Source organism: Nothobranchius furzeri, chromosome 14 (assembly GCF_043380555.1).
Source record: "Nothobranchius furzeri strain GRZ-AD chromosome 14, NfurGRZ-RIMD1, whole genome shotgun sequence".
NCBI classification, from domain to species: domain Eukaryota; kingdom Metazoa; phylum Chordata; class Actinopteri; order Cyprinodontiformes; family Nothobranchiidae; genus Nothobranchius; species Nothobranchius furzeri.
In genome coordinates, this window is record NC_091754.1 from 11,954,640 (window position 1) to 11,972,856 (window position 18,217).

General features: G+C 41.3%; 1 protein-coding gene across 2 annotated transcripts in view; it reads left to right on the forward strand.

Moving 5' to 3' along the window:
• Positions 1 to 18,217, forward strand: part of thsd7ba (thrombospondin, type I, domain containing 7Ba) — a 244,015-nt gene that overhangs the window by 55,563 nt on the left and 170,235 nt on the right. For both annotated transcript variants that reach the window (XM_015966811.3, XM_054747116.2), the window contains exon 3: positions 5,916 to 6,092. In XM_015966811.3, coding sequence (XP_015822297.1) covers positions 5,933 to 6,092 — 160 coding nt within the window. In that variant the 5' untranslated portion in view covers positions 5,916 to 5,932. The remainder of the gene's footprint in view (positions 1 to 5,915; positions 6,093 to 18,217) is intronic.

The window sequence follows — 18,217 nt, forward strand, 5'->3', positions numbered from 1 at the left end:
TCCATCCATCCATCCATCCATCCATCCATCATTCATCCATTCATTCACCCACCCGCCAACCCATACATCCATGTATGTGCCTGTACATCTATCTATCTGTCTGCCCACCATATCCATCCATCCATCATTCATCCATTCATTCACCTACCCACCCACCCACCAACCCATCCATCCATCCATCCATCCATCCTTCTGTCCATACCTCATTCATCCATTAACTTACTCACCCATCAACTCATCCATCCATCCATCCATCCATTCATCCACCTATCCATTCATGTGCCTGTCCATCTATCTGTCTGTCTGCCCATCATATCCATCCATCCATTCATCATCCATTCACCACCCACCCACCAACCCATCCATCCATCCATCCATTCATGTGCCTGTCCATGTATATATCTGTCTGTCCATCCATCCATCCATCCATCCATCCATCCATCCATCCATCCATCCATCCATCCATCCTTCTGTCCATCCGTCATTCATCCATTCACCCACCCACCCACCCACCCACCAACCCATCCATCCATCCATCCATCCATCCATCCATCCATCCATCCATCCATCCATCCATCCTTCTGTCCATCCGTCATTCATCCATTCACCCACCCACCAACCCATCCATCCATTAATTCATTCATCCATCCATGTACCTGTCCATGTATCTATCTGTCTGCCCACCATATCCATCCATCCATCCATCCATCCATCCATCCATCCATCCATCCATCCATCCCACAGACAAACGACCAGTTACAAACTCACTCCTAAGGACAAAGTAGCATGTCCAAATAACCTATCATGCATGTTTTTGTGATCTGTGGAAAGATTTCCAGGAGAAAACCCACATGGGGAAAACATGCCAATTCCACAAAGAAAGGCCACACAGGTGGGATTTGAACCAACAACGTTTTCAGTGAGAGGCAACAAAGCTACCAACCATACAGTGCCGTATAAAAGAGGAGACAAACTATTTTGTGTTTGTAATTTAGATGTTAGTAACTGATGTGAGAGAACTTGACAGCAAAACACACTGACGGAGAGAGAGGCTGCGCTTAACAACAAGAGCAAAGAGCCTTAAATTCAGCACAAACCTGACAAAACCCAACAGCGACTCCATGAAACACAAACGTCATAAAAACGTGAACTAAACTGTAACCAAACAAAATGACCGTGGCAGTCTGAAAAGGCAGCTTTGTCTTTTGCATTCAGATTCGTTCGGCGCTTTCATGGCCGTTTCTGCCTGTAAATGAAAAAAAACAAACAAAAAACAAACAAAAACAGAGAGGGAAGAATGGAAGAGGATGGTTCGCTGTTATTTTTCATTGCCAGCAATCAAAAACAATTACATGCACAACAATGTGGAAAAAATATTCACGGCTGTGTTAACTGCAACGCATTGCACACGGCATACAAAACCAAGACTGCAGACATGAGCACGGATATCAGTGGAGAACGTACGGAGAGAATTAGATGGTTGGCAACACAAATTAGCAGAAATCCACGTAAGAATGTGGCTTCTCTGGTATACAGACTGAACCCAAATGTGTTTGGCTCGTTTAAAGACAGGCAGGAGGATCACATATTCCTCACACACATAAGGATTGTTTAGTCTTGGCACATCAAATTAGCATTCCCCTTTATTTTGGACACATCCAATCAAACCGTAAATGTTATGACCACCTGTGAATGAGACGTTCGTGGAGATTTGTTCATCTGTTCCTTTATGATAATGTCAGGATTCTTATGGTCAAAATGTATCTTTAATCAGGACCTTGGAGACATCAAGAGACAAATCACATTCCATCAGATCCTTTACCAGGTTTTCTGTAGCCTCTAAGAGCTCGGCATAATTCCTTTGACCCAGATATTTAGCATCTTAAGTGATGCTAAATATCTTTTTTATATTACATTTCCTACATAGCCTGTGTTTAATCTCCTTGTACGATGCACTAATTGAATGAGCCTGAGCCCGAGGTACTCAAGAACAATTTTACTGCTAAATATTGCAAGTACATCTGACTCTAGGGTTATCTCACATGTATGTCTTTGTGTACTTTGAAAAGTGCCAAGATTGCCTGAGGCTGTGCGTGTTTTCAGCTCATGTTTCTGTTGAAGATCATGTTTTCCAATTAGCTGTGATGTGCTCTGTCAGCCTATAAGAGAGAGCAGTGCTTGTCCCATGAATAGTCAAATTAGAGTGGCTGGAGGGAGGATGTAATCTAGGTGCAGTCAGGTATGCCTTCCAAACAGCACCGCCTGAGAGAGAGGCCAGTGATCAGCAGCCAGAGGTGTCTAATTGGCAAATGGCTGTACAAGTGACAGAGTAGTTTGTGTACTCATCCAAGGAGAGGACATTTTCTTGCCATAGAATTGTGAGACAATGTTCGCTCAGAATAAAAAAAAGGACATAATTTTCATTTCATTAAAAATGGATGAAATATTTGAAGCGGAGCTCAACAAAGGGAGCATAAGGTTATGGCGGGCAGGTTTCATCAGGCAGACTGGGGTCTGAGGAACAAACAGACTAATGATTTTGTGTTTGCTTTGACTTAATGTTAAACAACAAATGACTAGGGGATGACGCACCAACGCCAGAGGCAAAATGGACTCTTCAGTAATAATCGTGCATCTGGCAGCCTGATGCTTGGCACCAATCCACTGCAGTCTTTTTATTTTTATTTTCATTAAAAAATCAAAACAGCAAAAGAAACCCATCAAATTTAAACTCTGACTTGCCAAATGAGATCAAGCACTTGCCACAAACATTTCAAAAGCTTTTCGGTTAATCCACCATTAGATGCTATCATTAGACGGTAGTGCAGTTAGCAGTAATAAATGTGTTTCACTATTGCAGTTGTGTGGAATTTCTAGGAGGAAAAGTGACAAGAAATTATGCTAGCTAGGTCTCTGTAGAAAATTAGCCTTTTCAGGACTTAGCCAAGATGGCAACATTCCGTAATTAGTGACATCACTGATCAGCACCAAAAGACATCTGAGACATTAATAACATTAGTTTTATTTGGTCAATATAAGCTGTAATTTAATCCATTCGGGGGGATGGGGGAACGGGTATGTGTGGGACTTGTGAAGAAGCACGTTATTTACTGCCCTCTGAGGCCACACAGTGCCGTGAATTACGGCCTGAAGGGGGACTTCCGCCACATTTCGCACGGTCGGAGTTTAGAAACAGAGATTTTCTTTTGCTTCCATTTTTTTTCACCAGTAACTCTTTCAGATTTACAAATGTGTTGTTTGGCAGCGCTGCAGAGTTACAAATAAAGTTAGCGCAAGTTCCGCCTAAATACTCTACCGGACACACGTGCATAACCACAAAAGTCTGAAAAAATTACTCAAAAGCTCCAAAAGTGGAAATTTGTGGCCTTGCAGCAAGAAGGCTCAAAAGCCAGGGTGGTATACCTTGATGGGGAGCCTAAGTCACGTCTACCTACTTTTGGACAATGGGTCCAAGGAAATAAGAAAAAATGAATGCAAGTCAATGGGGCTACAAAAGCTTTACCTTACGCCATGAATCTCACACAGGTAGCTTCAATCTATATAATGAAAAGAAACGTGGTCATCTTCGAAGCCGTAGACGTTACCATGGTGATGTTCTGTCCACTTCACTGCTTTGCAGCCCTGACGCTGCAGATCTCGGATGTCTTCGTCTGGGCTGTTATCTTCGTAAGTAACTTTGCTCACGTGATGGTCTGTGAAGCCAGGAACAGGTTCACAGTGCAGAGGTGCTGCCGGTGGTTTCACCGCATTCAAACAAGGATAAGTGTTGTTGGCGCCACAGCTTCATTTGAGCCTCTTATTGTGGAAGGACACATTCTGGTAACTGTCTGCCAGGATCCGGTGTTACGTCGATTTGTGTTCCCCCCTCAAGATCTGTTTCTTTTGCACCCAGCTGCGAGTGGAAATGACCCAATCACAAAAAATAACCCTCACCCTAACCACAATCACCCTGTCACCAAAAATGTATGTTTTGCATAAATATAAATTTTGAAAATATTATGTGTAGCACAATTTTTATGTTTTTTTCAGGGTTATGTTTAGGTTAAGGGTTGGGATAAGGGTTAGGACACACATTTTTTGCAAGTGGATGGTTCTCACTCACAGCTGGGTGCAAAAGAAACAGACCTCGAGGGGGGAACACATATCGACGTAACACTGGCAACTCAATTGTTACATTTTAACTAACAAGCCTTTAGTTTAGCGCCAATGTTTGAAGTACAAAACAACAAAATAAAAGGCAGAAGTGGCCGTATGCAATGTACAACTTCCTTGGATTACCGATTATAAAACATTTGCTGCGCTGCACCGGCATTCTGAGCGGTTCCGGTTTGGTTCTGGTTCGTCTGCATCCGAAAATGTCCCTGTTGTGCAGAAGAAACACAGAGCCTCAGTGAGTACAGCCCACTGTGTGTGTGTGTGTGTTTTTAATTATATAGATTAGAATGTATATAATTGAATGCAAATATTGTTAATTTAAGATGTGAAATATTTATTTACGTTTGTACATTATTAGAGGAAAGCAAGCGACAGTGAAAGTCACAACAGCTGCTGGGAGACAAAGGTACAAATTGATGCAAAGCTTAGCTACCAAGCTAATGACAGTTAAAGTGGGGCTTCCTAAATGTACGCGCCACCGCCGTTATGCTCCAGCTCTGTTAGCACAGCCCTGATGAAAAGGGACTTGGACAACCATCACAGCTTTTACAATGCCACGCTCCTCCGTCTAATCCGTGCATGTGCACACAAACTAGTTTTAATTAAAAGCAACGATGTGTGTTTTGATTGTCACATAATTTACCATTTGCTTGTAAAACTTCGTAGTTAAAACGACTACAATCAGATGTTGCTTATATGATATCGCTGCAGAATCTCTTGTCCCTCAGCCTTGCTGCTACTTACCACAGTGGTTTTCCCCATGTTTAATGCTCCTTCTTTGGTCCTGAAGAAGGATTTAACTTTTGCTAAACACAGGGCACTTATCAGTCGGGATTTGAAATGAGCTTTTATAGCCCTATTGACTTGCTTTCATTTTTTCTTTTTTTCCGGGGACCCACGAGTCGGCCGGAAAGGGAGGAGACGGAGGCTTTCTATGGGCATCACTTTAAGGCAGCATTTACAGAAAATGAATGAGGATTTATTCACTCATTAGCACAAAAAAAAGTTGTAGCATGAATTTTTATACAGGATTTTGAGATTTCAAAAAGACAAATAACAGCTGAAAGAGTCCTGTTCAATGGCATGTCAGTAACAGCAAATTCCTCCGTAAACAAGTTCAGAAAATTGTGTTTTTGAAAAATGAGCCACTGCAGTTTTCAACTCCGAGGTATCAGCCTGTCTAAGCATCAGGTGTTAAGGATTCAGCAACTTGTTCATTAACTTTTGCCTTTGGTAAAGCCGGATTGGGGATCCAGGACTAATCCCGAACACTCCGGTGAATCAAAGTAGCAGTAGAAAGGATCGGATGTAAGAAATATAAAGAAATAGCTAATATGTTTGAAATCTGTTGCTCAAACACTTTTCAAAGAGCTTGTTCATCTTGATGGACTAGATTCGTTTATTTATTCACTCATTCATTCGCTGCTTCTATCACTGTCTGGTACACGTAGTAGAAGAATGCATTGTCCCACACGTCTATGCTGGATTCATAGAAAGAAATAGAAAAATCAGCACAGCAGTTCATGGGGGAAAATATGCGCCTTGGAAGATGATGTTGAATATTAGGTTTCTGAGCTGACGTGTTCAGAGCCACATTTTTATTTTTTTGTACAGCAGATTGCCAGAATGGGAATCTTTTCTTCCCCCCACATGATCCCCTTTCCTCCTGTCCTCCCCGGCCGTATTTCTGGTTACATTTCTCATTGAGATGCTGATGAATTTCATTTTTCTCCTGACAGGAGTAAGAGAGGAAGCAATGGGCTGGACTATGACTCTGAAGGATGACTTTGGGGTCATTGCCTGGACACGGCGAGCTGGGAACTTCCTCATCTTCTTCCTCGCCTTGTCTTCATTTTCTGCTCCAGTCCATTCTGACATCTCGCTTCCGAACAACCATCATTTCTCATGGAAAGCAGGTAAAAAATATAATCAGTCAAAACTGTTGGTAATTGCCCTCTTTGACTATTTTAACACTCATCATCCCGGGCCAGTTACCCCCTTGTGTAGAGGAAAATCAGTGACTGCAGTCAATTCTTAGTCCTCCAGTTCAGATGTGCAATTACACGTACGGTAGCTCTTCATCACTCACAACTAGTTTTCTGTACAGTCCATTTAAACTTCCAGCCGTTAAAAATAAGTATTTATCAAAACAAATATCTCAGTTTGAACTTTCAACGGCCATTAAGCAGGGCGTGCTAAACGCAAACACACACACACACCCACGTTAGGATCCAGAAAACATTTATTTTAAGTTTCTGTGAGGAGGGCAACCTTCCTCTGTTTGACAAACACGGGAAACATAAATCTCAGTCTGCTTGACATCATCAAGCCTGCAGGTTGGTACGCCTCGATGGTTAGCATAATAATACCCTCTTTTCTGACTGACTATTCATCCACACTCCTGAAGTGACAAGCGGGGCAAGGACTGTTAACTATAACAATGTGTTTGCTGCAGAGGTGCAGCTAAAGAGGCATCGTGCACACTAAATAATCATCTGCTGGTGTGCTGAGAGGGTTCGTGACCCCAGGAAAATGTTTTAATGCACAGCGTAAATGTATCGTAGAGACTTTTTATTTGATTTTGTTTCACAAATTGTAAGCAAGCATTTATAATATTTGAATATAAATCTCCTTTGGAGAATTGTGCAGAAAGCTGATGTCATACGTGTCTCTTTTTGGAAAGAGAATTCTGAGGTAAGTTCACGATTCAGCCTCTCCTCGCGTCACAAATTGAACTGAGAATGCATTTGCAAAGCAGCTTGAGCAGGAAAACTTGGCCTTCCCAGACAACGGCCCCACTTGCTGTGCGATTAGCACTTTCATTTCTCTCTCTGTGGTTGGGTAATGACTCCGCCCAAGTGACGAAGAGATTGATTAATTTCACTTGAAAGAGCTTATGTTCAAAAAGCATGTAAGCGGGACACCAAGAGTGAGGATTTGACATTCAGGGTTGAAATGGCTCTTGAGGTGTAGTAAAAAAATAAACCAGTTCAAGATTGAATGAAACAAAAAGTTGATAGAAAGTTGCATTGCGGTAGCCTGGCCTGCTGAACTCTTCCTCTGTTTACTTCTGCACAGAGAACGAGTCTGGTAACTCTACCATGCAAATAACCCCACCCCCTGAGAATTCCAACCGAGCCAATCAGCACTGAGCAGAGCACATCTGGTTACCCAAAGGTCATGAGAGGCAGGACTAACCAGCTCAAAAATAACCAATAAGAAAAAATGAGGAAATGCCGACTGTATTGCACTTTAGTCTTTTAGATGTAGTCAAAATGGCGTCTGGCAATGGCGCAAACATCTTTCTTTAGGAGAAAGGCTTTTAGTGGTTCTTTTTATTGCAATTTTAAAGACGTGTCCAAGTGGAAAGAGCCGCGGCGAACTCCACTTCAAACTCCTGAGCTACTGCTATCCTTATGATGTATACAGACCCTTTTCATGAAGTTCTTTGTGTTAAATCCCTCTCAAATAAAGCAATTTCAGCAGGCTTATTCCTGACAAGTTTGAGCAGGCCACGCCCACCAAGGCTGCTATAAGCTGAGAAGCTCCGATATCTCAGAGGGGCTTGTAGTAGAGCCACTGCTCTTCCAGCCTGGAGAACTGAGAGGTGGTTCTATGCTAATTCGCCGGTTTGTGACATCACACACAGAGACTTTTTAAAACAGCTTGTTTTAGGCACATAATGCTGAAAAAACTAAACAATGACAGATATCAGACGAACCGAGGGTTTATGGATGCAGTAGAGACACACGTGGCAGCACAAATCCTAATTGTCATTTATAAAAATGAAATTTTAATCTAATCTAAATTTACAGGTGAATAGGGAACAGCTGACCTTTAGAGGAAAGAGAACATTTTTATCTGTAATGAAAGTTTGATTGAAAAAAAAAACTGATTGCCCACAAAAAGAGACAACTGAAAACCCACCATTGCCATGGCAACTCATGTGTGTTTAAACACTTAGTTTGCTCAACAAGCAGACTTTTAACTTTGGAATGGCCAACATAGGTTTGATCTGCTCTAAATCAGCACCGCCACCATTGTGTTTGGTGTGCCTATCTAGGCCAGCAGCATTGTTGGCTAAGTCTTTAATGTGAGCCAGTTCCCAACGCTGTGGCTAAGCTGTGAGTCAAAGGCTCAAACAGGGAGCCGGAGACATTTCTGCTTGACCTTCATTACTGTCTTGAATGAGATAATGGAGTGCTAAAATGCTGTAGCTAATGAAACTATTATTTAACTCTTTAGAATAACGGCTCAAGATCAACATTTGCCTCCTTTCAGTCTCAAGTTACATATTTACCTCATGGTGCACTGAAATGCAAAGCTTCATAAAGGATCGTGGAGCGGCTACATAACAGTCTGTAAAGGCTTAATGCTTCCTTACAAAAGGTAACAGCTTTCTATTGATTTGTGAATCAACGTTAGCTGGGAGAAGTAAATGTAAGGGCTGTGACACGGGAAAGAATAGTTTCTCTGTGTAAAAAGGCAAGCAGCACACTGGTGGTATCAACTGGCAAAGCATCATCCATCTGTGAGCAATTTGCTCCGTTTGGGTGTAATGAAATTGTATCACTGCTGCACAACTAGTCCTGGGGAAAACTAATTTTAAAAACGTGGAAGTTAGCTGAATTTTTTAGTTAAAACTAGCAACAACGCAATGGTTTCTGTTGGAAACCCTTAAAGGTGTTTAACACTTAGTTAATCAATACATTTGCGGGGTAATGTTTAATCATGATTAAATTCAACAAGTAGACTCATTGGTGATATGTAACCCTTTAATGCATGAATTATGAAATATTCAACCATGATTTTTTAAACAACTTTTTTCATTCATCTTCAGCTGTGAATGAAACAAATGTCATATTTACATATTTTTTGTAACATTTAATTTACACACAGTTTATTACATGTCCATCTCAGTGTGCAGCGTGCATTCTGAACATGAAATATGTTGGCTTGACTTACTGAAGTCCAAATGGAGCGGCTCACATGCAATAAAGTCTTCAACAGCTGTGCTTAGTAGCAAAAATAAATAAATAACAATTTTGAGTACCTGTCCACTGTAGTGACCATTATGCATCAAAGGGTTCAGATCTGAAATAAAGAATTATTTCCAGAATAAATAATTGTGTTGATTCATTCATTACTGTGAAGCAGTCAAGGCATTATTAAAACCCTTTAGATCAGGGGAAGGCAACCCTGGTCCCCGAGAGGCGCAGTCCTGCTTGTTTTCCAAATATCTTTGTTGTTCCTGCTGTTGATTACCTGGACCAGGTGTGTTCAGTCAATTAGAAGACAATATTTGGATATCTCGCCTCTGATTGGCTAACAGCAACGCAACTCTACTACTGACTGTTTGCTTTGCAATGTTGATGTTTTATCTCCACAAATAACACAACCCTAGAGGAGTTCTGCTGTGTGGTGGAGTTAAAATGCTGGCCGAGATGTTCTCTGCTCTTTCCTGGATGCTAAACCAGCAACAGTCTTCCCGTCGTGAGCCAAGATGGGTGAGTCCATGAACGTTCAGTAACAGTGGGATGTAGATCTGTCAGGCTTTTTTAATCCTTGAGTTTCACCATCTATTTTTTTTTTACCAGAAGTCAATGAAGGAAATAGGTGTAGAAGACTATTTTCATCTTCAGCCTGCATTAAAAACTCAGTGACCAATTATAATAAGAAATAACAATTAAAATAATGGGTTTTCAATTCATTTCAATTCAATTCAATTCAATTCAAGTTTATTTACATAGCACTAAATCACAACAAGAGTCGTCTCAAGGCACTTCACATAATAAATATTCCAATACAGGTCAATTCATTAAGCCAGTCAGAAAAAAAGTTTCATATATAAGGAACCCAGCAAATTCCATCGAGTCACTGACTAGTGTCAGTGACTTTACAGCAATCCTCATACTAAGCAAGCATTTAGTGACAGTGGAGAGGAAAACTCCCTTTTAACAGGAAGAAACCTCCAGAGAATCCTGGCTCAGTATAAGCAGCCATCCTCCACGACTCACTGGGGATCGAGAAGACAGAGCAGGCACACACACACACACACACACACACACGCACACACACACACACACACACACACACACACACACACACACACACACACACACACACACACACACACACCAAGTAATGTGTCTATGGTTACATTGTGATTTCTTAGTAAATATTCTATTTGGCGAGAGATAAACTTTATTGTATTTATTCTAGTGGATCTATAATTAAACGGGTAAACTAGTAGTAGCACATCCAATGTCAAGGAAAGTAAAGTGTTATTATCAGGAGAGGGAGAATGATTAAATGGTTAGCAAAAGTGTTCAAGACGATGGCCCCCTCCATGAGGGCATCACAGCTCAGCAGAACATCATTGTAGCTTCTTCTGGGGAGACAAATAGAGAAAAAATAAAGTTAACAGCTGAAATAGCAGGAAATAATACAGTTAAAGAGCAGATTGTAGAAGAAAGTAGTCGAGTGTGGAAAGTGGTCAGTGTGTCTTCCAGCAGTCTAAGCCTATAGCAGCATAACTACAGAGATAACTCTGGATAACCTAGCCTTTTAGATGGAAGCAGGGATTTCTCTGGTGGTTCCACACCTTTAAGCATAGGTTTTCCAATGGGAGTTTGCTTTATATCGTGCACAAACCTCAACAGCTTTGGATGCTAGGTAAACTCTCCCCGGTGAGGGCGTCCACCCTCAGGAGGACGAATTATGGAAGATTTGTTGCAGAAATGGTACAGGATGAGTTTTAAAGAACACATGCGAGAGCTGAAGGCATCAACAGCGCTTCATTCCTCATGAGTCGCTCCAACGAAGTGTCTGTCAGATGCACCCATTCCTACAGAAGCATTCCCACTCAAATTCACAGGAGTCAAAGTTTCAAACTTCTAAACCCAAAAAGGTCCCACAATAACTTCCATTTAGAGAGTTTTCTCCTCCAAAAGTTACAGAAATGATCACTCTCCAGCTCAGGAATAGAGAAATAATTGCTTTTGTAGGTATACAGATCCCATTTGGGGCTGAAGAGCACCTCAAAGCCTTCTCTTTCCCTTTTCTTCTTTTTCTTAAGGGTTTTATTTGTGTTTGTTGTTTTCTGTCGAATGGGGAATCTAACTCCTTGAGAAATTTGAAACCCTGCCAGAACTAACAGGAACACAACTTTATGGTATTCTATTCTGTCGTTTAGAATAAACGTTAATTTATATTTCTGTGTTTGGTTTAGACACACACGCACACACACACACACGCACGCACACGCACACACACACACACACACACACACACACACACACACACACACACACACACACACACACACACACACACACACACACACACATAATATGGGCTGCTTAAGCATTGGCAACATTCAGCTGTAAGATTTAGCTTTGTGATGTAGCGCCAAATATGTAGCGTAATGGTTTATGGCTCTTTTATGAAAGAGGAACCATTCTATATAATAATCTGGAATATTAATTTTAGCAAATTAATAACCAAATGTTATAGAAATAAGAAGACTCAAAGGTTGTTTTCATCGATAAACTGACGATCATATCCGTTTGTCTGTGTTTCAGTTCAATGAAAAGACAAGTTTAAATTTTAAGAGTTTTAATTCTTCAATTTAAACCAACGATTTGAAATGACAATCATAGGAAAAACAATCAACATTGGCAACCTTGTTGGACAATCTTTAACAGTTGATATTTTAAGCTTGCACAAATAGACCTTGTGTTGGATGTGCTAAGATTTGAGAATGATGTAATTATGGATGCGAGCATGTGTCTGAGATTGCTTCAGGGAGAGAAAAGGTGAATCTGAGTGAAAAATGATGTTTGCAATTAAACTTTAGTTCTTATTAGAAAAACAGCATCAGAACGCTATCTATTGTGTTCTGCCTCACCGTACTTAGGACCCCCGTTTAGATCCGAATCTCGGAGGATGGTTTATCCAGGTCACACCTCGGCTGGCAGAGGAGACAAAGGTGTGCGACGATCCGGTCCAGAGTTGACCTCGGTACACGTTGCTGAAGCGTTCGGCAGATGTGCTTCCTCAAGTTTAAATTAACTCAGAAACCAAAAGACTCTGGGACGAGTCTGCGTTAGCTGGTTGCATTTCAGCTATTCTGTCTGGCTTGACAGAAATAGCGTTGGGGGGGGAGGGGGGGGGGGGGGGGGGAGCCGGCAGGGCTCCTTTCCCCGTGGCGTTGGTTCCGCACGTCCGCTCTCTGTCGTTCTCAATCTCGTTCTGACTAACTTACCAAAACCACTTCTCTTCCCAAAGCAAACAACTGAGAAATCAATAAAGTTTTTTTTTTTTTTTTAAATTGGAAGCAGGACACACTAAATCATCTCAGCCACCTCATTTCCACTGTAAAATTATATTAAATATGTCACCTAATAACACCTACGCTTTGCTGATCTGGTCTTAAATGCCCTGATGTGTTCAGTTTTCTGTTCCTTGTCATTTAGTGATTATCGCACGCACCTGTGCACCAAAGTGGTGTGATAACGTTTCTGCTTCCCAGTAAGAGGATTTCTTGTTTAAATCCCGACTATGCACCGATTTTTTTCTTTTTTTGTCGAGTTTGTGCAGAAATCGCACACTTCCAGCTTTCAAAGGCGTTTAGTTCCATAAAGCTGCTCTTTTGTTCGGTCTTTTTATCCCAGATGTGTGTGGGATTAGGACTAATAGTAGTATCATTACAGAGTGTACCAGAAACACACAGAGGTAAGAAAATAACCATAAAAACGTGATAGAAGTCTTTTTTTAAGCTAACAAGTTAATAAGTCAATACTGTTCCATGCTTTTGGTATAAAATATAAAATATGCTCACTCGTAATCCTTTTTTTAAACAGTCAGCCAGTATTTACATTCTGTTTCAGTGTCTGAATGAAATTCCACCTCACTGTTGCACCATCAAAGTTGAAATCAAACCCGACTGCTGCTTAAGCTTCTGTTGTTCCTCAAATAAGCTCAGAGAAAGCGCCGTGCACGGCTCAAGCCTTGGAGGATTTCAATTTTAACCAAATGCGTCTGAATAATTTTCACAGGGCTCCTTTTATCATTTACGGTGACTAAGAAAAATCCCATTAGGCAAATCTACGTTGAGTAGTTCAGTATCACAGAGGAAGCTGTCGGGGATAAACAATGTCAAATAGCTTTAATCGTTAATAGTTTTCCTTGTGCACAAAGATCCGATTAGTTATCACCCTGCTGTCAATTTAATAGCATGTATTGTTTGTATTGTTTGATAAAACGTGTTAAAACATGTGGTGACAGGTGAAATAATCCAACAATTAGGAGAAGCACAGCATGCATCCATGCATCAAACAAACATTATACAGCCTGCATCCTGTTTAGAACTGAAAATGTGTTGGTTTCATGTGACTTTTGATTAAAAGAGCTGTGAACAACAAACACAGTCTTTAAGGGAAAACAGGAAAATGTTAAAAATCTGTTTATGAGCGCTTCTGTGGCCTGATGACTTGCATAAGCTGAATTCAGACTGAGGGTGGCAAAAGCCTGGCAGTAAAACAGGAACCTTCATTTCAACCTTGAACACTTATTCAGGCAGATTTAGTATTCTATAATTATGTTTCCGTCTGACATTGGATTGAAATAATCTTGATACAGCTTTGAGCAGTGATCTTTTTTCATCTGCTTGCTCCATTGTGCCACGGTGGTACTGTTCCTGTAATTAGCTCTGACATGTAAATGAGATGACTTTTAGTTCTATATGGATTCTTTATATATATATATATGTATATATATATATATATATATATATATATATATATATATATATATATATATATATATATATAACATAGCATTTTAAAATGCTTTCTTAACTCAAAACACACACAGGAGCTTAATGAACGTAGTACTACAGACAACTACATGCAAAGGTCATATGCTAATAAAACAACAATGTGGTACTTAATTAAAACACCAGCAGTCACGTTGGAGGTGGAAGTCTGACAGCTCCCTGGACAGATTAGGGATTTGGAGGGAGTTGTGGGCTTGGCAGCAAGACAGAGAGAGCAACTTTTAATGCCTTCATTCTGATTATTACAAAAATAAAAAGTCTGAAAAACTGACTTATTTCTGCACAAATCCTGAATGTAAGGAGACATTTCAGGTTGTGAAACCATGCAGACCAGCCGTGGTTTCACCACTCATCAGTAACTCTAGGTAAATATTCCATTCATAGAAAATTTATTGTTCATTTTAAAGAGAAGTTTCACTGAGAAACAGTTTTATTTTGTTATTTTTTAAATATGATCAGCCACTCTGAGTTTCAAATGCAGGTTGAACATGAAAATATTCTTCTACCCCTGTTTCCTACATTAGCCACTGCCAGAAAATAGACAAGGAAATGCTCGGATTGGAAACAGCCTCACAGATCTATGCCACACTGGAAATGAGCATCATGAACGTATTCATCTTGGACCATGGCGAGGAAGTTTGTTGTTGGGTTACCCCCAAATTCCACTACCTCCGCTCCGCTCCGGTCCGCCCCCGTCTTCTGCAGCCGCTCGCTTCCAAACTCAATTTTTACTGCTACCCACTCTACAACGGCTCCGCTCCGGTGCGGAGACCTGAGGGGGGCAAACAAGCATGCGCGGGATTTTCGAGATCTTGCGATACAGTCCGAGCAATAAACGCGGAAGTTAGATCCAAACACCCGTTGTGTGGGAGAAGCATCGGCATGAACTGTTTAATCTGCCCATCATTTGTGTTGAGAGATCAGCAGTGTTTGGATCAACAAAGTGTGACTGCTTTGATAGTGGAAACTGTATTTATGGCTTACTTTTGTGCATTTAAACCTCAGCCGCCATTGATAGTTGTTAAAAGTTGTTAAACCTGTGCAAAAGAAACAAAAAACACCTTTTGTTTATCGATTTATTGTGAAAAACAGAAGTTGTGCTTGCTCCTTTTCCTGTTGGGCCGTTGTGATTTCTGTCCATTTACTGCGGAGGTGCTCCGGCGTCCGGCGAAAATAGGATCGATTCTATTTTTGCCGGACGCCGGAATAGAGGGCGGCGCACGGCGCCGCACTGCCGGAGCATGGCCGCAGTAGTGGAATTGCTCTGATTGACTACAACGGGACCGATTTTGCTCCGGCGTTCGTGTCGGAGCGGAGCGCAGCGGAGCGGAGGTAGTGGAATTTGGGGGTTAGTGTCCAGGACAGAGTAATAGAAGCTAACCATTAGTATTAGCAACTTCACAACGCAGCAGAACTCCAGGCTTGTGTTATTTGCTGAAATATAACATCAACAATTCAGAGAAAACAGTCCGTGGTAGAGTTGCATTGCTGTTAGCCAATCAGAGGTATTCTGCCATTTTCTGCTTCCCACTCCTCCAGCTAACCTCTACTTCCTAAAACCGGAGCGCTGGAGCTTTTCTTTCCCCACAGAAAACAAGTCGTTGAAGAGACCAATGAAAATGCAATGAAAAGACAAGCCAGCATAATTTGGTAAAATTAGCATATATTTTAAACACGTTCTCCAATAAGAGCTACAGTTGATTATTTTTTAAATGTGGAGCATTTTTACAAACACGACGTATTTCTTTTGTATTTAAAACTTTAGTAATTCTTAGAGTGCGAAGCTCGGTCATCCGGAAGAGGCTCGGAGTAGACTCGCTGCTCCTCCACATCGAGAGGAGCCAGCGGAGGTGGCTCAGGCATCTGGTTAGGATGCTTCCGTAACGCTTCCCCTGTGAGGTTTTCCGGGCACGTCCAGCTGGGAGAAGACCCAAAGGAAGACCCAGGACACACTAGAGGGACTATGTCTAATGCTCCAGACATCCGTTTTCTGAGCCCGCTTGTCCATGCAGGGTCACGGGGGAGCTGGCGCCTATCTCCAGCAGTCAACGGGCGAACAGGCGGGCTACACCCATCGCCAGTCCATCGCAGGGCAACACAGAGACACACAGGACAAACAATTGATGCTCCAGACAGTTCAGTTTACACTTCCAGCTGTTAGAGCAACCTTGACAAACTTTGATTATTCTCTCTAAACCCCCCATTGATTATTCAATTGATCTCTCGTTTTGAACCTGTGTCCTTGCGTCTGACTGGCACGGAGCTGATTGGGGTTATCACAAAAAGTCACCGCCTCCAGTCTCCTGAAAGCTACGAGGAAGAGGATTCGTGACGCTCAGATTTTTTCATCTCATGTGGATATTTTACAATAACTCCCTGGTAGAAGAAGAAAAAATATCCATTCAAACAGCGGACGCTTTAGCCATCCCACTTTCTCTTACAAAATGTTTCAATTCTGGACAAATCTCATGCAGTTTGACTTTTCGTAAGAGGATTGCAGAAGGAGCCGTGAATGAAACATGTCGAGTTTGTAACTGGAGACAGAAGTAATTATGAGGAGTTCTTGTGACTATTGAAACGATCCAGCCTAGGGTTCCTTTGTGTAAATGATGGGAATCAAAAGCGGAAGGTCATCTTGTTACTGAATAGCTCCTGGAGCTTCAATTAAAACCCAAACCCAACAGAATGAAAGGAATCTCCTCAATGTTGTCAGATTGAAGCCCTGTGGGTGCAGCTTCTCCCTTACTGTGCAGAATCAGTGATGTTAGTGCGACTTTTGTAAAACCAAATTGTCTTTGGACATCTCTCTAGGCTTTCCGTCACTTAAAATAATGTGTTAAAAGTAGAGAAAATGTTTGATTATAACTGAGAATTAACGGAAATCGTTGTAAGGAAATAAAATCAAAACTGGTTTCATCTAAAGTTCGTTTTGAGCACACCATCGCCTCTCAAGCATAAAAGTCACAAAGCTAAATTTGATTAGTCGAGAGTTTGAGTTTCTTTAATGCAAATGAAGGAAAGCTGCTGACGGAAAGTTCTCCTGCTCTGCTGCTGTAAACCCACCCGAGCATGTCTGAGCTGTGAGAAGACCCGCACACAAGTTTGTCCTTTTTTGATGCTTTACTGGAACTTGAGAGCGTTTTGTAAAACGAATGCGGATGCCCTTGTGCTTTATGCGCGATGAATGTCTGTGAAAAGGTCAGAAACATAAAAAGAACATAAAAAGCAGAATGTCTGCTTGAAATGAACGGACAAAGCTTCCAACGTCAAACAAATTAAGCTTCAGCTAGACGCGGCGTTATTACTCCATCATCCCAGCCCCGTTTTGTTGTTGGGGTTCTCATGCTTCATAGATGCTCTGCAGTGAAGAAGCTTTGTGTTCTACATATTTATATTTAGAATCCTAAAAACTGCACGACTGTTGTAATTACAATAGTTTTAATGAGATAAACTCCTCGTAGCTTTGCAGAAGAATGAACCTGAAGCAGCATGAGTCCGTGTGGCAGCAGTGAGATACAGTATATAAGAGGATCCAGAACCCAAATGCTTGAAAAGAAAAAAGAGAAGCTTTGTGTTCATATTCTTTATGGCACAGCTTCCCGACAAGCTGCTCTCCATGCTGGAGAGCTCAGTCTTTGTCAGCACAAGTGTTTATTCTCTCCACTGCAGAGAGAGCTGCATCTAAATAGGTAACCAAATAGTAGGATTCTTCTCTTCTGCTTGAATGTTACTCTCAATTTACCTCATGGGATCCTTCATTTTTGTCATTTTTGAGCAAAAACTAGATACCTACAGTGGTTTGTACATATAAGGTCACTTACATTCAGTGTAAGTACCCGATACTTACCCTGTCTTCTTACACGAGTACCCCACTTGTTCTACCAAGTACCTTTCTAAGTACCCAGTAAGTAAGGACAACTGTAACTATGTGGTACACACCCTATAAGTACACCCACTACCTGATACATGCCCTATAAGTACACCTGCAACTATATGGTACATATCCTTTAGGTAAACCTGTAATTACCTGGTATTTACCCTTCAAGTACACATGTAACTTAATGGTACAAACCCTATACGTAAACCTGTATCTAAAATGGTACATACCCTATGTGTACACCTGTAACTACTTGGTATTTATCCTATAAGTACACCTGCAACTATGTGGTACATGCCCTTTAGGTACACCTGTAACTACCTAAT